The 19,368-nt window shown below is 47.1% G+C and overlaps 1 protein-coding gene across 3 annotated transcripts in view; it reads left to right on the plus strand.

The window, feature by feature from the left end:
- Positions 1-19,148, plus strand: part of CDH22 (cadherin 22) — a 108,339-nt gene extending 89,191 nt beyond the window's left edge. The window contains exons 8-12 of one of the 3 annotated variants that reach the window (XM_043988807.1): positions 8,643-8,764; positions 9,366-9,483; positions 14,311-14,562; positions 16,161-16,317; positions 16,442-19,148. In XM_043988807.1, coding sequence (XP_043844742.1) covers positions 8,643-8,764; positions 9,366-9,483; positions 14,311-14,562; positions 16,161-16,317; positions 16,442-16,850 — 1,058 coding nt within the window. In that variant the 3' untranslated portion in view covers positions 16,851-19,148. Of the gene's footprint in view, positions 1-8,642; positions 8,765-9,365; positions 9,484-14,310; positions 14,563-16,160 lie in introns of all 3 variants that reach the window. The other 2 variants (XM_043988809.1, XM_043988808.1) reach the window with 2 other exon arrangements.
- Positions 19,149-19,368: the final 220 nt, after the last annotated feature.

A 19,368-nucleotide genomic window follows, 5' to 3' on the forward strand; every position in this document is an offset into this window, starting at 1 on the left:
TCATGAAATATTAATGACCGATATTGAATTTAAAGTACAATTTGTGTCTGAATCCTCTGGTGGAAAGGGCAGTTGTAGAAGGAAGGCCTTCAAAGTGACAGCGAGAATTTTGGAGGTCTAGCTGGTCCCCACTGCTGGGTAGGGAGGGATGGGGGGGGGTCAGGTCTGGGGTCCCTACTGCCTCTCTCAGGGACCTGGGAGCAGCAGATGAAGTCCTATTAGGTTGGAGGTCAGGCAACTTAGGACAACTAGCAGCTAATCTCATCTGCTCCAGGAACCCCTAGCTGGGCTCTACTGCCCAGGCTAGTTAGAGAACTAGGCTAAATAAACCTCAGGGGAAGAGGGAAAGACAGTGTCACAGAACTACAGACCTAGCATGTCAAGGCTAGGAGAGATAAAGGGCCTAAAAGATTCTCTAAGCCAACCACAGTGTTTTATGGATTGTAAAACTAAGTAAGGTTCAGAGAAAGAAATTCACTCTGCCACTCACTAGCTATGTGACTTGGGTTAAGTTCCTTCATTTCTTTGAGCCTCAGTTTCCTCATCTATAAAAAGTGGGTTAGGGGGCAGCTAGGTGTCATAGTGGATAAAGCACCGCCCCTGGATTCAGGAGGACCTGAGTTCAAATCCGGCATCAGACACTTGACACTTACTAGCTGTGTGACCTGGGCAAGTCACTCAACCCTTATTGCCCCGCAAAAAAAAAAAAAAAGTGGGTTAGGCAGTCTCTAAGATCCTTTTCAGTCATAATATTCTGTTATTTTAAGACTTGGGTTATTTGGTGCCAGAGTAGGGATCATACATACTAAAATGCAGTGCTTCCCAGATCAGGAGGGAAGAAGATTTTCAGGGTGGGGTGGGATGAAGTAGGAGAGAGTCCAGTTCATGCCAGCTGGTAAACTGAGGTCAGAAAGGAGTGGGGAGGACGGACCCTCACCTAACTGCAAAGCTTTTGCCCTCTAGGGCACCTGATCTGTACCATTCAATGATTTCAGAGAAACCAGGGAGACTAATGTTCACCTTGAGGGGTAAATCCCTCATTTCAGATCCTCTCTGTAGCGACCACTTAATAGGGTTCCTCCTAGGGGCCATATTGAAGTTCTTCAGTGTTTCCCCATGAACCTGGCCTCATTGTCTTCTTTTTCTCCCTCACCTTCAATGGTGAACAAGCACTTGGACCCCTCTGGAAGGTGAGGGGACGGGGGAAGAGGGTAGAGGGTAGGTTCCCTATTACAGGTCTCAGCTCTACTCCTGGCTGCATCTGAGGCTGGGCTTGCCTGTAATTGAGATGATAAATCTTCCTGCCGGGAGGGGAGCGAGTCTAATCAGAGCATTGTGTTTGGACGCAATCTAATTACCCTCAGGGGAGGATAGGGAGGCCAGCAGCCAGGGGAGGAGAGCCCAGGGGCTGACAGGCGTTGGCAGCCCTGTCTCCCACTGAATCCCCCCTTCCTCAATCTGTCTCTTTACTTTATCTCTCCCTCCTTCTCACTCCCACCCCTTTGTCTGCCTGTCTCTCTCCCTTTCTTTGCTTTCACTCCCCTCTGTCCTTTACTTCCCCTTCCTTCCCTTCTCTCTCTCTCCCTCTCTCTCCTCTCATTTCTTCCTTTCTCTCAGTCTGCCTCTTTTTACTTTCTCCACTTCTGTTTCTCTACTTGACCTATCCCTCTCTACTTTATTTCTCCCTTTCTCTCCCTTCCCCCTTTTGTTTTCTACCTGATTGTTCCCCCTTTCTTTTATCTCTCTATCTTCCTTCCTTCCCACTCCCTTCATTCATTTCTCTACTCTCTCTCCCTCTTCCTTTCCCTAGAGGCCAGGGCACCTAGCCTCAGGTCCAGTAGGGATGTTGGTATGTCTCATGCACAGTGCCTTCCAGCCTTGGATCCAGTGTCAGCCTGGGCACGTCTCCTTTTAGGAGAGTGGCGAGGGGAGTGTGAACAAAAGAAATAAAAAACAAAAGAGGGCCACCTACCTGGAGGACTATGTGCCCTGCATGTCTGCTATGTGTGTTGACCTATTCTGGGAAGTGTATGGGTACTCTGGTGAATATGCAGTTGATAGGCTATTGTTTGTATAGAGCTCAGATTCTAAGAACTAGGATAAGCAGGTGCACAGTGGAGTGTGTGTGTGTGTGTCTGTCTGTCTGTGTGTGTATGTCTGTATGTTTAGAAGGGGAAATAGTCATCTGTGAGCTATGTGTGATCACAGGTTGCAGTGGATATGTGCATGAGAACATGTTGGGAGTAGTGTGTGTGTGTGTGCACGCATGTATAATGCTGTCCGGAGGGATGGTTAGGATTTGTGTAGGTAAGAGTTATGTGTGCTGTGTGTGTAAGTGAGCATGTGTGCTGAGAGCTGTGTACCTATATAACTCACATTTTGGTAGCACTGTAAGGTTTTTCAAAGTACTTTCCTCACAAACCCCCATGAGGTAGATAATACAAGTCTAATTATCTCCATTGTACAAATGAGGAATGTGAAAACTACAGATCCTACAGACGGAATATCCCAATAGGGATATTCCTGAGCTTTAACCTCCAGGCCAATTGGAGTCAGGAGTAACTGAGTTCAAATCCGGTCTCAGACACTTAACACTTACTTACTAGCTGTGTGACCCTGGGCAAGTCACAACCCCAATTGCCACACACACACACACACACACAAACAAACAAACAAAAAGAAGTGAGAGTAGTGCATTTTCATCAAGGAAAATCTTTTAGCTGAGGGTAGATGACCACTTACCTGTATTGTTGTATCAGGGAGTCATGCTTGTTATGAATTGAACAAGATGGTCCCTGAGATCCTTTTCAAATTTTCAATTCGATGACTAGCTATGGTTTGTGGACTGCTTCTCTCCTTGGAGATAATCTTAAGGGTCATCTAGCCCAACCCCCCTTTATTTTACATAGGAAAGATCTAAGACCCAAAGAGGAGAAGTGATTTGCCCAAAATGAAATCAGAGCCTGGGATAGAGTCTACTGTTCCTAACTCCTGGTATAGTCCTTGTTCCACTCAATCGTGCATTTCCAGTAAAGGAAGCAGAAGATGCTCTATTCCAGGCACCTTTCCACTATGTATCAAGGCTCTGCAGGGTCAGATTGACCCAAATGTTCAGTTCAGATCAATTCAAGGAATATTTATTTGTTAAGTACTCAGAATATACATACCTAGTGTATTGCATCTACCTGGAGGAGGGGTCTTTCTATTGGGATCCAAGGACCATCTGAGGAATAGGGATATTCCTGAGCTTTAACCTCCAGGCCAGAAGTCCTCAGATTTAATCTCCCTATAAGTGGCTCTGGCAGCTAGATGGTGCAATGGATAGAGTACTGGACTTGGAATCAGGAAGACTCTACAAATACAACCTCAAATTCAGCCACACTCACTTACTAGCTGTGTGACTCTGGGCAAGTCACTTAGCCTTCTTTGCCTCAGTTTCCTCATCTGTAAAATGAGCTGGAGGAAAAAAAGACAAACTACTTCAGTATCTTTACCAAGAAACTTCCCCCCTACCTCCCAAATGAAGTCACAGAGTCTGGAGGCAACTGAAAAAAATGACTGAACAACAACAAATAAGTGACTCAGGGCACTGTCATCAATGAGGGTCATTCCCTGGCCTTCCTAAGCACATCAGGGCCTCCCTGCCTCTCCCAGCTGCCTCCCCAGATTAATGGTGTTTCAGCTCTGGGAGGAAAGGCAGGAAAGCTGCATGTTTAATTTTAATTTCGGAAACCGTTTAGGTAGCAGGCCTGTGCTGCTCACTGCTGTCAATCAGGCTTCCTCAAGGCTGCATCAATTAGTTTAAAAATATTGAATGTAATTTTGCCTGACACAACATATTGCAGTCACTGCAAAATATAATTTATTTTAGAAGAAGAAATAATTAAACTAATTTGCATGTCAGTCAGCTGAGCTGAGATGCCAAGGTAGGTAGGGGGGAACCCTGCCACCATGGGGTAGGGGCACCTATTGTGGGCAGGCAGGTACAGCGAGGTCAGGCCTGGGTTCTAACAGGACAAAGATCCAGGCATGATTTGTCTACCTAGCATTTGGGCCTGAGGCTTCTTCAGATTCATTCTTGGGAGCTGTCCCAGGTACCAACCCCATGGAATTGGAAGGACAGGGTCAAGGATGCTAGTGTTCTGGGAAGCGGATTAATAGCTCATACTACTATAGCATTTTAAGGTTTACATAGCGTTTCCTTCATAACCACCCTCCAAGGAGGTAGCTAGGTGACACAGTGGATAAAGCACCAGCTCTGGATTCAGGAGGACTTGAGTTCAAATCCAGCCTCAGACACTTGACACTTACTAGCTGTGTGACCTTGGGCATGTCACTTAACCCTCACTGCCCCCGCCAAAAAAAAAAAAAAAGACTTACATGTCATAATAACTCTCCAAGGAAGGTTGAACAAATATAATTCTCTCCACTGTATAGATTAAGGTACTAAAGCCCAGATAAAGTGATTTGCCCATGGTCCAGGTAGCCAGTAAGTACTGGTGCAGGAATTTGAACTCAGGTTTCCTGACACCAGATCTAGTGCTCTTACCATTATACCACACTGTTTACCCTCATTCAAGGTTGCAATCAGGTTTGTTGGATTAGGCTCATGAAGATAAGCTTGGTCTTTCTTTCCCCCTCTCTTATGTGATCTATTTAATTCAGTTAAATTCAACAAGCAGTTAGTTATTAAGTACATCCTAGGTCCAAAACCCTGTGCTAAGATCTGGGGAAACAAAGATAATAATGAAACAATCCCTGCCTTCATGAAACTTGTATTCTGTTGGGGGGGGATGAGAATACCACATGGAAGCAGATAACTAAATACAAAGCAAAACAACAAGAGAGATCCAAAAAAAGATTCATCTGAAAGGGGGCACCTTAGCTAAGTGCCAAGAGAGCTAGAGATTTAAAGAGGTAAATGTAAAGAAGGAGAGCAGAGGGGCAGTATTTGAAAAGGCAAGGAGGCCAGAGATGGAATATTATGTATAGGAAACAATAAACTTCCCATAGAATCACAGAGGTATTTACATTTTGAAAGAGGAGTCCAGGGCAGGTGATACTTAACTCAGATGAACCCCACAAATAGTGCAATTGTAGAGGTCACAAACTAGGCTGGAAGGGATGGGGAAGAGTACTATGTCTTTGGTATAAGGAGACCTTCCCAGTGCCCCTCAAAGCAACCTGACCCATGACCAAGTTTGGCATTGCCCTTTTGGGTTGTGGCCTGGGGTGGGGGGAATCTTTTGGCATGTTGACTCCACCCTTTGGTAGATCCTAGGAATTCCTTCTCCTCATTAATCCATAAGGCTTCAGTTACACCTGGCCAAGACAAACTGGCCATCTCTTTTGTATGATAAGTATTTTTGTATAAATCCACTCCTCCTTCCTCCTAGAGTATAAGCTACCTGAGGGCAGGGATCGTGTCTTCTTTAAACTTTGCATTTTGCCCTTAGTACCTGTACTAAGAGTTCTCCACACAGTGAGTAATTGAATCCAGAGTACCTCAGTGGGCTCCATTCATTTACCAAACATTTCTTGAGTACCTACTCTGTGCCTTACAATGTATCAATAAAGAGGACACCATTGATGTCCTCACTCAGTCTGCTAACAGGAAAAAGATTAGTTACACAGGTAACTAAATGTATAATTAAAACAATATGATGAGAGCACAATTGTAATATAAAGTGCTTTGAGTTCTAATAAAGGGAAAATCAATTTCAGTCATGGGGGAATTCAAGGTTTCCTGGAGGAACTTTCATTTGAGCTAGGCTTTAAAGAATTCAAGCAGGCAGAATGTGAACTCCCCTCTCCTTTGCCTCACTCCTTCTTACCATCAACAAAGAGTTTGCTGCCTGGAGAGAAAAAGACAACTGTCTATACCAGTCCTGACCTTTGGCTCAACAGTCAGCCTGGCCCCTGTTGACCTCCCTTATTCCTTTCCCTCATATTCTCTTCAATTCCCTAAATGAAACTATGGTTATTTAAGGGTCTGAACAACACATTCTTAAAAATAACTGATCACCCAGAGCTCTCAGTCACGACTTAAATACTCTCTCCCCCAGAAAGCACCCCCTGTAATCACCAAAGAGGCAGATCTAGGTGACCTGGAGAGATAAAACAGAGGCCAGCCCCAGGAGAAGAGAGAGGGAGTGGAGACTCATGAATGAACTCTGCCAGAGGGGTCAAGGTCCTAGTTAATTACAGAGCTGCCCCTTCAGCAGAGAATCTGCACCAGCCTCCCAAATACTGGCTCCTTTTTTATCAACAAGCTCACAGAAAACAGCCAATTCTTGACATCTAAGCAGGGCAAGAAAAAGAACTGACGGCCAGGTCCCCTTCTACCCCCTAACCAGACTTCTAAGCTTCCTGGCTGAATGAAAATGGGGAGAGCAGAGTACTAGGTCATCCAGGTGAATGGACAACCATGTAATGCCAGGAGTACAAGGGAGGTCCCCATGCCCCTAAATAGCTCTCTTACCAGGCTGATGTGGCATTGAAAATTCCACCATCCATGCTTTCTTCCTTTCAATTTAACTTGACCCTCTCTAATCTCCTTTGTTTAAATTCCAACCCTTTCCAGAATTGAATAAATTTTGTTTTGGACTCTTGAGCACGTGCGCGCGCGCGCGCACACACACACACACACACACACACACACACACACACACACACACACACACTCCACCTCCAGTATTTCAAAATATTAGAGTTGGAAGGTATTTAGAGACTGTCTAATTTAACCACCTTATTTTACAGGTAAGGAAACAAGCCCAGGGAAGGGAATTGATTTGTCTAAGGTCACACTGATAGTAAGTAGTTGAGCAGGGAGGCAGCATGAAGAAAAAACACTGACTTTGGAGTCAGAGGACTTGGGTTCAAATCCTGCCTCTGATGCATGGCAGTTGTGGCCTTGGGCAAGTAAGTCACTTAGCCTTCCTGGATATCAGTTTCCTCCACAGTAAAATGGAAATTGGGCCAGGGTCACTTTCAGATCCCCTTATGATCCTAAAATTCAGATCTAGTCTTCTGCTTCCTAATCCAGTGCTCTTTCCACTAAGGCTGTTAAAATTCCCATATGTTAGTGGAGGAGACATGACATCAGTGTACTTGTACTTGTCAGATTTGATTCCTTGAGGCTAGGTTGAGCTGATGGAGGTAGGGGTCTGGCCAGCGCTGTCCCCCCAGGGAAGAAAGGCTAGAAGTCTAGCCTGGGTCCTAGACCCTTTTGGTTTTTTTAAACTTTTAAGTGTGTGTGTGTGTGTATGTATATATATATATATATATACACACACACATACATATATAAAAGTGTACATACATACATACATATGTGTATACATATATACACACACATATATGCATATACACATATTTATATTTTTGTTAAATATTTCCCAATTACATTTTTTTAAATTTTAACATTCATTAAAAAAAATTTGAGTTCCAAATTCTCTCCCTCCCTCCTGCTCCTCCCCCTCCCCTTGAGAAGGCAAGCAATATGATAGTGGTTATACATGCAAAGTCATGCAAAATATTTCTATATTAGTCATGTTGTAAAAAAAAAAGCACTCCCTCCCCCCCCAAAAAACAAGAAAAACAAAGAAAGTGAAAAAGTATTCTTCAATCTGCACTCACAGTTCATTAGTTCTTTCTCTGGAGGTGGATAGCATTTTTCATCATAGGTCTTTTGGAATTGTTGGACGCTTTGTATTAACTGGAAAAGACCTTCGTGATCAGGTAGTCCGGTAATGAACTTCAGAACATTTCCTCCATAGTATCTCTAATAAGTGATCATCTCACCTGTGTTGGAAACCCTTCAATGCCATAGAGTTCCCTACCTTACCTCACTGTCCTGGTGCCTCTCCACCTCTTCAACCCAAGTCCATTCCATTTTGGGATAGATTTCTTTGTTAGAGACTTTCTACTTGTGTTAGGCTGATCCCTGCTTGACTCCTGCAGAAGTCTCCTAATCAAATGCTTTACTTTTTAAAAATCAATGCCTTTTTTTACATCACTGTCACTACCCCTAAAAGCATCCTCCCCCAAAGAACCATCCATCGTAACAAAGTAGTTTCGTTATACAAAGTAAAAATGCTTAGTGGCTACACATGAAAATGATTGTATAATTCCTTTCCTCTAAGTCCATTGCCCCTCTACTGAGAGGAGAGTGCTTTGTTTTGTGGTCAGTCCTCCGAAATCAAGATTGGTAACTTCAAGGAGCAGTTTTGAGGTTTTTCAGTGTTTTTCTCCTTTTTGTTAAATTGTTCTCTTGGTTCTGCTCACTTTCCATCAGTTCATGCAACTAATTCCTTCACAATGTGAGTCCCAGAAAGATGAGTTGTCTTGTCTAAGTTTATGAAACTAGCTGTAACAGAGTGTGATCCTAGGACGTAGATTTCCTTATTTCTAGTCAAACTGCCATACCAAGCCTGCTGGCATGTGCCCAAGAGGACCCACTCCTATTCCCCTGTGCCCATCCTCTCTACCCCCAGGATCAGGGCCCACCATAGTCCTGGTGGTCAACCCAGCCACTGGGGCATGGGTTGTATCCAGAGAAATCGGACAGAAGGGTTGAGAGTAGCACCACCCTCCAACTACCCTAGCTGTCTGTCTCATTCCCCTTCCACTCTGGATTACAGACAATCACTCACAGGTCTCCAGAGCATCCCTTCGGATCCGGATCCTGGATGTGAACGACAACCCCCCAGAGCTGGCCACCCCTTATGAGGCTGCTGTGTGTGAGGATGCAAAGCCTGGCCAGGTAATGACCACAATGGTGAAATTGACATTTCTCTAGTACTTTACTCTTACAAAGCTCAGTCACACACATCTATCTCATTCTGAGCCTCAGGACACATCTCTGTGTGGCACTTAGGGTAGATATCATCCTTATTTTATAGATGAGAAAACTGATATGGGGAGTCAAGGAGGTAGTTAGTGATGGAGGCAAAACACAAAGGCAGGCTCTCTTGGCTATAAGTCCCACACTCCCCCCACCCTTAAAAATAAAACTTTCTTTTTATTATTAACTTAAAAATCAACAAACACAAATATCCCAAGATTCAAAGAACATACAAGAGGATGGTATTTGGAAGTATCAATTTGTTACATGCAGTTTGTTTTTTAAGAATTGCATATGAATCCCTTGTTCTTTCCGTGGACCACACCTACTCTGGGACAGGAAGACTAGATGAAATAGGGGTCAGGATGGGAACATCTGTGTGGCTCAGCTCCCTCATCTCATCTTCTTAATGCTGCCACCAAGGTCTTCAGTCCAGGAACCAACCCTGGGTAACTTTACCTTTCCCTAGCTGGCAGTGAGTGGCTCTGAGGCTTGTCCTTCATCTCCCCTTTGCCCATAGCTTATCCAGACCATCAGTGTGGTGGACCGAGATGAACCACAGGGCGGTCACCGATTCTACTTCCGTCTGGTACCTGAGGCTGTCAGTAACCCTCATTTCTCTCTGCTCGACATCAAAGGTAAGCCCAACCTACTTCCTCTATCCCCTCCCACAGAAGGATTAAGGTAGACATCTCTCTCAACTCTGGTAATGGACTCAGAGTCCAATGGAGCCATACTGATGTCAGTTAGTCCACCAACACTAGTGCAAAGTCCCTTTGGGCTAGAATGGTTAGGGACAAAGCTTCCTTGGAAAGTGGAATTTGAACCAAGCCTTTAAAGGATGGCTTTGACTTAAGCAAGGGGGAGGAGGTGAGTAGCAGAATCACAGGGGAGAGCAGAATGTGAATGGCTTTTCAGATGTGAGTGTCTTGGCTGGGGCAGAGTAAGAACGCTCCATAAAGTTTAAGTGAGGAAAGAGAAGAGTTTCTCTTTTTCTTTTTAATTCTTTGTTACAAAGACTGGCTTGCTGGGTATGGGAAGGCGGAAGAATATATTCAGAAATGAATGGGATATAAAAACATGAGATATCAATAGTTTTATTTTATTTTGAGACAATCAGGGTTAAGTGATTTGTCCAGGGTCACACAGCTAGTAAGTGCCTGAGGCTGGATTTGAACTTAAGTCTTCCTGATTCCAGGGCTGGTGCTCTATCCACTGGGCCACCTATTAATTTATTGATACCAATAATTTTTAAAGAATGCAAAAAAATTTTAAAAGAAAGAAAAAGAGCCAGGGAGCATAGTGTACTGCATTTCCAATGAGTCAACATCGTGACAATGCCATTTCTCTTCATTGCATTCATAGAAGGGTAATGTTTTCAGAACAAGGGAGTAATAGTCCTGTTGTTCTCCACAAAGGGCAGATCCCACCCAGAATAATACATCCAGTTACAGGTATCACCATTTAGGAAGGTGTAGGTTGTCCAGAAGAAAGCAAAAAGGATGGTGATGGGATTCCCCATCATGTCACAGGAGGTGTGTTGAAAGAAAATTTGAATGTTTTCTTGGAGCAGGAAAAAAATCTTAGGGGAGATGAGGGTTATCTTGAAATATTTTAGGGGCAGCTAGGTGGTGAAGTGGATAAAGCACTGGCCCTGGATTCAGGAAGACCTGAGTTCAAATCTGGCCTCAGACACTTGACACTTACTAGCTGTGTGACCCTGGGCAAGTCACTTAACCCTCATTGCCTCACAAATATATCTATATACATATATAGATATATTTAAAGGCCTTCATTCAGAGGATTGAGTAGACTTGTTCTGCTTGGTCCCAGGGAACAAACCTGGGAGTGATGGGTGGAAGCTACAGAGAGGCAGAGGGAGAACTTCCTAATGGTCAGAGCATTCCCAGAGTGGAATAGGCTGATTTGTGAACAGTCAGAAGTTGAACAACTAAGTGATCAAGCAGAGCTGGGGGCAGTTCTTCCTGAGGTAGAGGTCGGTCCAGATATGCTTTGAGGTTTTTTCCAGTGCTAACACCACAAACCTGCCATTTCCTAACCACCCCCAACATCAGAAAGCTCAGACCCACTGCTATTATTTGTGGGGGAGGGAGGCAGGAGAAAGGGATTTCTCAGGCACTTTTTCTTGTCCCAGACTAAGAGAATCCTACATCCATTTTCCTCCAAGAGAAAATGAGGCATCCCTTGTGTGCACAAAGATGGTGCTACTGATAACAGTGGGCCAAGTTGCCTTTCTAGTAGTGGAGATGGACTTTACGGGGCTATCCACACTCTCCCTAGTTTTCCTTACGATTGAGAGCATGCATTTATAAGTGAGCTCACAGTGGGTAGGTGGGGATAATCTGGAGTCATGGAACAGAATCAAGCCAAGCACCCTGGGAGATCAACTCCATTAGCCTCATTGAACTGACCACTCTGGGATAATCTGAGTGGATATATCCAGAATGAATTCCTTGAAAATCTGGGATTAGAGTCATGGACCCCTCCATGCTGATTCTCCAGGGCCCTCAATGGCATTGGAAGCCTGATTTTCCCCTCCCCAGAAGGACTAGGTCCCCCCATCTCCTACAGGTCCATATTTTCTTCCTCTCTCCCAATTTTTCACCACCTGGAAGCCACAGAAATGACATTGGGAGGCCATTAGCCTTCTATATGAAAACATTCCTAATCATATTTGTTTGGCTGGGGGCTGGGGAATACCCAAGTCATCTGGGGCTGCAGCCCAGAACAAATCCAATAATGATCATTGTAATAACTCACCGTCATATAACATTTTCCTCACAATAGTCCTATGAGATTAGTACAAGTAATAATGATAATGGCTGGCATTTGTATAGCACCTTAAGTGCTCAAATACCTCAAAGTGTATTGAGCCTACATTGTCTCATGTGATCCTTACAAACAGCCCCCTGAGGTTTGTACTTCAGCTTCTACTCCCATTTTAAAGATGAAGAAACGAAGGCTTAGAGTGACCAAACGACTTACCCACGATCCTGAAATTAGTAAATGTTGAAAGCAGGATTTCAATGCAGGCCTTTCCTGACTCCGAGTTCAGGCTTTTTTCTACTGCTTTTATAGAGCTTCTTTACTGTCTACAGCTAAGTAAATTGAGGCCCAGAGAGAAAGTGACTTGTCCAAAGTCACATGGCAATAAATGGCATAGCTAGGATATAAACCTGGGTGTCCTGATTGCAAGTCCAGTGGTTTTTCCCCCTCCAAATACATTGCCTCTCAGTAATTGTTTGTCTGTGTGGGTTGGTGGAGCTTGCTTGGGGCTGGTGGGTGGCAACTTACTCTGTGCTAGGAAAAATCCGTTTAGAGGAGTGGGTGGGAGGCCCTCTCCTCCTTCCCTGTCCCTAAGCACCCCCCTTCCCTCCCCTTCTTCTTATAAATATCCACTGTGACAAACTGCTACCCCTGGCCCATCTGTTTCTTTGTACAAATTTGTAGCCAGTTTGGAAACGTGATTTATAAATATTGCTTTTGCAGCCAGGGACTGACACTGATGAATGTCAGCCCAGATGGATGCCTGCCGCTCCCTGGCTCCCTGGCTCCCCTCCCTCACCCTTTCTTTGCAGTGGTGAAAAGGGCACATCCCCCACACCCCCAACCCTCTGAGGCTTCCCTAGCCTGGACCACTGGCAGACATATTAACTATAGGCGTTCAGACTGCCAGGTTATTCCTGGGGAAAGAGGAAGAAAAGTAGCAAGGGCCCGAGGTCCTGGCCACTATCTCCCTAGGGTCTTGCCTCCTTGCCTGATGCAGTATAAAGTGTGGTGGTCCTAAGTCAGGAGATCTAGCTTCAAATGCCAGCTATGCCATTTATTAGCTGGGTAATCCTGGCTAAATAACTTTATTCGCTGAGCCTCTATTCCCCTCTTTGTAAAATGGGAGTAATGATATCTGTCTCTCCACATCTCAGGGCCATCATGAAGAAAGGACTATGTAAACCTTAAAGTGCCATGCAAAGGGAGAATGAGCATCATGGCTATTAAGGGCCCAGCTCTGGAGAGGGCTCCCAGTACACACACACACACACAGAGGCATCTGAGTTCCCTATTACACAGGCTCCTCCCTCCTTTTCCTTAAGGAGATGAAACTCAAACACAGAAGTGGATCCCTCTTCCAGTTATCCCAACCCCCTCCCCTTGCCTGCTTACCCATCAGGCTGAACTCAACAAACATTCTCACCTGACATAAGTGTCTGCCTTTTCAGAGGTTAGTCAGTTGGTCAACAAGTGTTGATTGAAACCTGTGTGTCTCTTCCCCATGCCATTGTGGGCACTGGGCCCTGTGAGAGATGTGAAGAAAGAAAACATTAGAAAATCCGGTCCCTGCCCTTTCTGAGCCCTTGATTCAGTTGGGGAGGAAAGATTCCCATTCTCAGGCCATGTTTGACAAAATCCCTGTGCAGGATACAGATGTTTGGGGTTATAGGATCTCAGATGGAGAAAGCCCATGGGCTGAGGGATCAAATGAGGCTTCGAATGGGAGGTTTTAGTGAGGCAGAAGTGGGAGAGCATGTGAGCCTAGTGCATTGGGGGACAGTGGGGAGGGAGGGCTGGCTTGATTGCAGCATAAGAGGGCAGGTACTCTAAGTATAAACTAAAGCATAAAAAGTGGGAATGTGCCAGACACAAGTAGACCAGCATGCTTGAAGTGAAGGCTCCTTGGGGTGAGGGTCAGGGTGGGGTGGGCAGGAGATAAAGTTGAAAAGCCAAGGTGAAAATAAGACAGTGCTGGAAAGAACCCTTGTCTAGGGGTTCTCAGCCTTTAGTCTCTATACCAAATCACTAAATCTTCCCTTACTCCCTAATAAATAGGAAATGAAACAAATTCTAGAGCTTACCATGAATATGAACATACAAAATGAATGAATTTTACTTCTCCAAGGGTACACAAAAAAAGTTTTGTAACTAAACTGACCAGAAATCAATTTAGCATTTCTAGGACAAGATTTATCAAATATTTGCTGTGCCCCTTTGACGAGCTTCTCATACCCCCTGTGTCTTGGACTTTGTGGCATTGAACTGATTCAGTTTGGAGAAATAACCTCTAATGGAGGAGCAGGAGCAGGAGCAGGAGGAGAGTAAAACCTAGAAGACATTGGGCAGGGCTGAGAAGCAGAGACTAAGTTTCCTAAGGGTGAGGAGGGAGGCTTCAGAGCCTGGGCATATCCCACCCCTATAAAGAAGCTGAGGCCATCACTTCCATTCTGAGTACCTCTGCACCAAGGAGCTGGCAGGAGGCCAGGGAGGAGCAATAAATGTGATGGAGGGATGGGGAAGGATTGACTTACAAAGGAAGATGAAGGGAGTAAATCACTGGGATGTGGGAATGGGCTGAGACTCTAAGAGTACACTAGTGGGTAGAATCAGAGGCTAGGCCAGGATAATGGCCCAAAGTCATTGCCCTCCCCACATCCCTCCTTACCTTTACTTAGATAACACAGCAGCTGTGCACACACAACACGTGGGCTTCAACCGTCAGGAGCAGGATGTCTTCTTCCTCCCCATACTGGTGGTGGACAGTGGACCGCCCACACTTAGCAGCACAGGAACCCTTACCATCCGTGTATGTGGCTGTGATAGTGCTGGTGCCATCCAGTCCTGCAACACCACAGCCTACGTGATGGCTGCCTCCCTGAGCCCAGGGGCCCTCATTGCTCTGCTGGTCTGCATCCTCATCCTGGTTGGTGAGTCTGCTGTGGGCCCCAGCCTTTCCCCCTTCTAGCAGGTTGCCCCCTGGCCATGGTGTTCTCTAGCCTGGGTTGTATGTTTACTCCAGAAGTCTTAATTTTCCAACCTCCAGCCTGCTCATCATAACCTCTGCAAGACCCAGCCCCATTCCTTCCTCAATCAAATCATTGAATGGAGAACTGGAGGACACCTTTGTGAATTCCAGAGCTACAATGGACATTAGAATATAGAATGCCAAAGATAGAAAGGACCTTAGAACATAGAACATGGGATGTTGGTGTTGGGAGGGATTCTAGAATTTAGAACACATGCCAGGTGTCTCAATTCTTAGCACAGTTTTAAGGTGTTGAAGTTTAAAAGGGGTCTTAGGGGGCCATCCTCTCCTTACCCCACAACTCTGAGATCAGGTCACTGAAGATTCCTGGAATCCCAGGGTCTTTGGTCTATTATAAAAAAGGAATAAAGATGCTTCCCTTCCCAAGTCAAAGAATTTCCCTTCCCCAAACCCCTACAGTACTCCATCTGGGTATTCCCTCACCTAGTTCAGACTTCAGTTCCTAAGAAAACTCCTGTGTTCCCATTCACCGATTCAGTTGGACACATGCCGCCCCTTCCTGTTTTGGGGGAGCCGGCCTATGGCCAAGTTGACACTTGCCTCACCTTCCACAGGACTCAGAGGCAAAGGAGACAATCTAGAGAGCCCCAAAATAGGAAGGCCAGGCTCCCCTTCTCCCCGCCCTCATCTCAGAAACCCCTTTCCCATTGGGTGCACTTTACATCGGTTTCATTTTCCAACGCAGTGCAAACAAATTTCTGCCTAATTGCCCACAAACGAATAAAGTGCCCATCAGTGCTCTAAAGGTGACGGGCGGAATAGCTGATGGAGCAGTCACATCTGCAGCCCTGGCCCGCCTGCGCGCAGCCATCTGCTCCGGCTTCCCCCTCCAGTGGCTCCCCCAGCCCCCAGCCCACTCCTACCCTGCCATCTATCCGTCTCACTTGTGCCTCCTCTGTGCTCTATAGCGGGACAGCCAGCCAGCTCCTGCCTCCTTTGGAGGTCCCGTGCCACATCAGGCCCTCTGTAGGAACGGAGGAGAGGGACCCGGGTGAAGTCAGACGGGATGGGGGGAGGGGTAGTGACGTTCATACATATATGTAGGGCCAGCTTTCTAATGATGTCTCTCCTTCTTTCCAACACACCCCTTGTTACCCTCATCCGGTGGGTCTTTCCTCCATTTTTCTCCTGCCTACCTCATCTCTCCCCTTCTTCCCTGCCTGGCTCTGCCCACACTCACGGCTTCCCCTTGGTCCGCTGTCCTGTCCCTACCTTTCCTCTTTCTTCCCTGCCCCCCTCCCCTTGTTTAAGCTTGTTCTCCACTCTACTCACTGTCCAACGACTCCCTCCCCGAACCCTGGGCGCCCTTTTCCCTGCCTTCGCCCTGGCGGGGCATCCCCACCTCTCTATCGCTTCCTTTCTCTTGGCCAATCGATCCCCTGCCCTCTTCTTGGCCAAACCCGTCCTTCCCCTCCTCTCTCCCCCGGGGCCGAACTCTCCTCGTCCCTGCTTCTCGTGCCTTTCCCTGTCCCTGGCCAGTGCTGGTCCTGCTCATCCTCACGCTGAAGCGCCACCATAAAAGCCACCTGAGCTCAGAGGAAGACGAGGACATGAGGGACAACGTCATCAAGTACAACGACGAAGGCGGTGGAGAGCAGGACACGGAGGCCTACGACATGTCGGCGCTGCGGAGCCTGTACGACTTCAGCGAGATCAAAGGCGGGGATGGCGGCGGGGGAGGGGGTGGGGGAGGAGGGGGCGGCGGCGGCGGCCTGCAGTCAGGTCTGCCGTCGGAGCGCCCCTCCCTCCCGCTTCCACAGGGGGCCCCGAGTCCCGAGCTGGACTTCTCCCTCTTCAGGGACTTCATCAGCAGAAAAGTGGCGCTGGCGGATGCGGACTTGTCTGTGCCGCCCTACGACGCTTTCCAGACGTATGCGTTCGAGGGTGCGGACTCGCCGGCAGCCTCGCTCAGCTCGGTGCACACCCGCTCGAGCTCGGAGCAGGACTTCTCCTATCTCAGCAGCTGGGGGCCACGTTTCCGCCCGCTGGCCGCGCTCTATGCTGGGCACAGGGCAGATGAGGAGGGTGACGCGTCCTAGCCCGCCCTTCCCCTCGGGGCTCCATGACTCTGGCATTGAGGCCGCCCCGAAAGACCAAAGCATCCCGCACCAACCCGCCCGCTCACCTCAGTTCCCACTGTCTGGCCAAACCTCACTCGGAGAGCCTTGAGTTTGGGGGTGGGGGTGGGGAGGGTCGGAGACCAGAAAGAGGCCCGGGGCCCTTCCCCAGTCCTATCCCTCTTCACCCTCAACTTCGTGCCCAGAGTTCGCGGGGAGCTCAGAGCGCGTGTCCCGTGGTCTCGTTCAATCCGATCTGTATTAAAAGTCCCGCACTGAGAATCCCGAGTGGCTAGGGGAAGGGGAGATCCCGGAGCTTTCCAGACCGGGGCATTCAGAGTGTGTCAGTGAATTTTGGATTTGGAGTACACTTTAACCTTTAGAGACTTAGGGAAGTGGGGGTTGATCCGTCAGAAAGTGGGGCCTGGGCCGTAGGGGGCCTTGTCTCTGGTATCTCCCCAGCTCTTTAGGGGAGCTGGATGCTGGGAAGAAGTGGGGAGCCTTTCTTGTTTAAAGGACAATTACGTGGGAGACGTATTCGGTTTCAGCATGATCCCTGAAGACATATATATGTAGGTGGTGGAGGTGGAGGTAGGAGGGTGAAATCGAAGAGGCAGAGTACTCCCTGACGTTAGGAAAAGTTTCTAACAACGAGATCTGTCCCAAAGTAGAAAGGACTGCTTCTGTACGTAGTGAGTGAGTCCCTGGTCAGCAGAGATCATCAAAGTGAAGGTCTGGATGACTTCTTGTAAGGAATAGTGTAAAGAGGATTCCTTATACCGGGAGACTGGACTGAGAGACCTCTGAGTTCTCCTCCTAGCCGCGATTATTACTACTTTGTATGGGCGAGAAACACCCTTCTCCCCTTTCTCCCAACCTGAGGTCCCCTGCTCAAAGTGAATGACCCACTAAGATGCAGCGTCCCATATTCAATTCAACAAGCGTTTATTAACCTATGTGTCAGGCACTGGGGAATACCAAAGCAAAAATGGAAGCCTCTGACCTCAAAGAAATTATATTCTACTGGAAGGAAAATAACATGTACAAGTAAATACAAAATATAGAGGGGGATACTAACAACTAGGGGGGATCATAAAGGCCTTTATTGGGAGGTGGTACTTGAGCTGAGCCCTGAATGGAGCTAGTTATTCCAGGAGGCAGAACCGAGCATTTCAGGCACTGAGGACAGTCCGTGTGCAGCGGCATGGAGACTGTAGATGTCCTGTAGGAGCAACATCAAGTTAGGCTGGAAGAGTCAGTGAAAATGGGCAATTTCCAATAAGCCTGGAAACATAGGTTGGAGCCCAATTGTGATGGGCTTAAAACACCAAATAGAATGTTGGGTTGTTTGTTTGTTTTTTTAATCCTAGAGACAATAGGGAGCCACTGAAGCTTCTTGCGCTAAGTAATGACATGATTCTGTGTCTTGCAACCAACCACAACAATCTGGACTGGGGAAGGGGGTGCAGAATCTGGTTACGGGCGACTCAAGGTGAATAAGAGATACTCGGTGTTGAAGAATGGGATCGTCTGAGCCATCCCTTAATCGTTCGGAGGCCCTCTATGCGTGGGTCTCTGAACACTAAGGAAAGTTCCTGAGCCCCTAAACAAGCAGAGTAAGACCTCACCTGGAGTGGCGACCGGCCAGGCTGGGGGTGGGGGGTGGAGACTCGGTTTTCCTTCCTTTTCTCCGTTCCCTTACCTCTACCCTCCGCGTCTCCAAGGTACCGTTACCTTTGGGGCTGCGCAGGCGCAGGGAGAGGCCAGGATCCAGAATGCCAGGTGCGGTTAGCGCCTCTGGGGTGTGATTCGCAAAGAGATGGATGGAGCCGCCAGGCTGGTTGGCGGGGGCCAAGGAAAGAAGGGTGGAGATCTTTAATCTATCCGCCCCCGGAGACCGATCCATCTCTCCTAGACGTGGGCGACTGCAAGGGAACGTTGGAAGAAAGGGAGAACTGGTGGCTGCGGGGGAGGTTCCAGCAAGGGAAAGCAAGAACCTAACCTCGATGCCCTGGGCCTTGGCTGCCTCCTCCCTCCCCTCATCTGCTAAGAGACGGGGAGAAACCAAAGAAAGATGCAGTGTCCTTGCCTTCGTAGAGAAGAGATATGAGGACTGGCAGCACCTCATGGGTGTCAAGGCCCTGTCCTGGGCTGGAGGGAATAATTAGCTGTAAATTTGACTCAGTGTGGTGTAGACAACCTAGGAAGAAATTTGCAGATGAAGTCACAGAATATCAGAGCTGAAATGGACTTTAGAACAACATAGAATGTTAGGGCCAGAAGATTCCCTTAGAAAGAGGTTCTTAACCTTGTTTAGTTACCCCTTTGGCAGTCTGGTGAAGCCTAGGGACCCTTTCCCAGAAGAACGTTTTTAAATGCATAAAATAAAATACAGAGAATTCTAAAGGAAATCAAATATTGAAATATGGTTACAAACACATTTTTTTTAAAAGTCATGGACCCGGTGGCAGCTAGGTGGCCCAGTGGATAGAGCACCGGCCCTGGATTCAGGAGGATCTGAGTTCAAATCCGGCCTCAGACACTTAACACTAGCTGTGTGACCCTGGGCAAGTCACTTAACCCCAATTGCCTCAGCAAAACAAAACGAAACAAAACAAAACAAAACAAAA

The sequence above is a fragment of the Dromiciops gliroides genome, chromosome 2 (assembly GCF_019393635.1).
Source record: "Dromiciops gliroides isolate mDroGli1 chromosome 2, mDroGli1.pri, whole genome shotgun sequence".
Classification (NCBI taxonomy): Eukaryota; Metazoa; Chordata; class Mammalia; order Microbiotheria; family Microbiotheriidae; genus Dromiciops; species Dromiciops gliroides.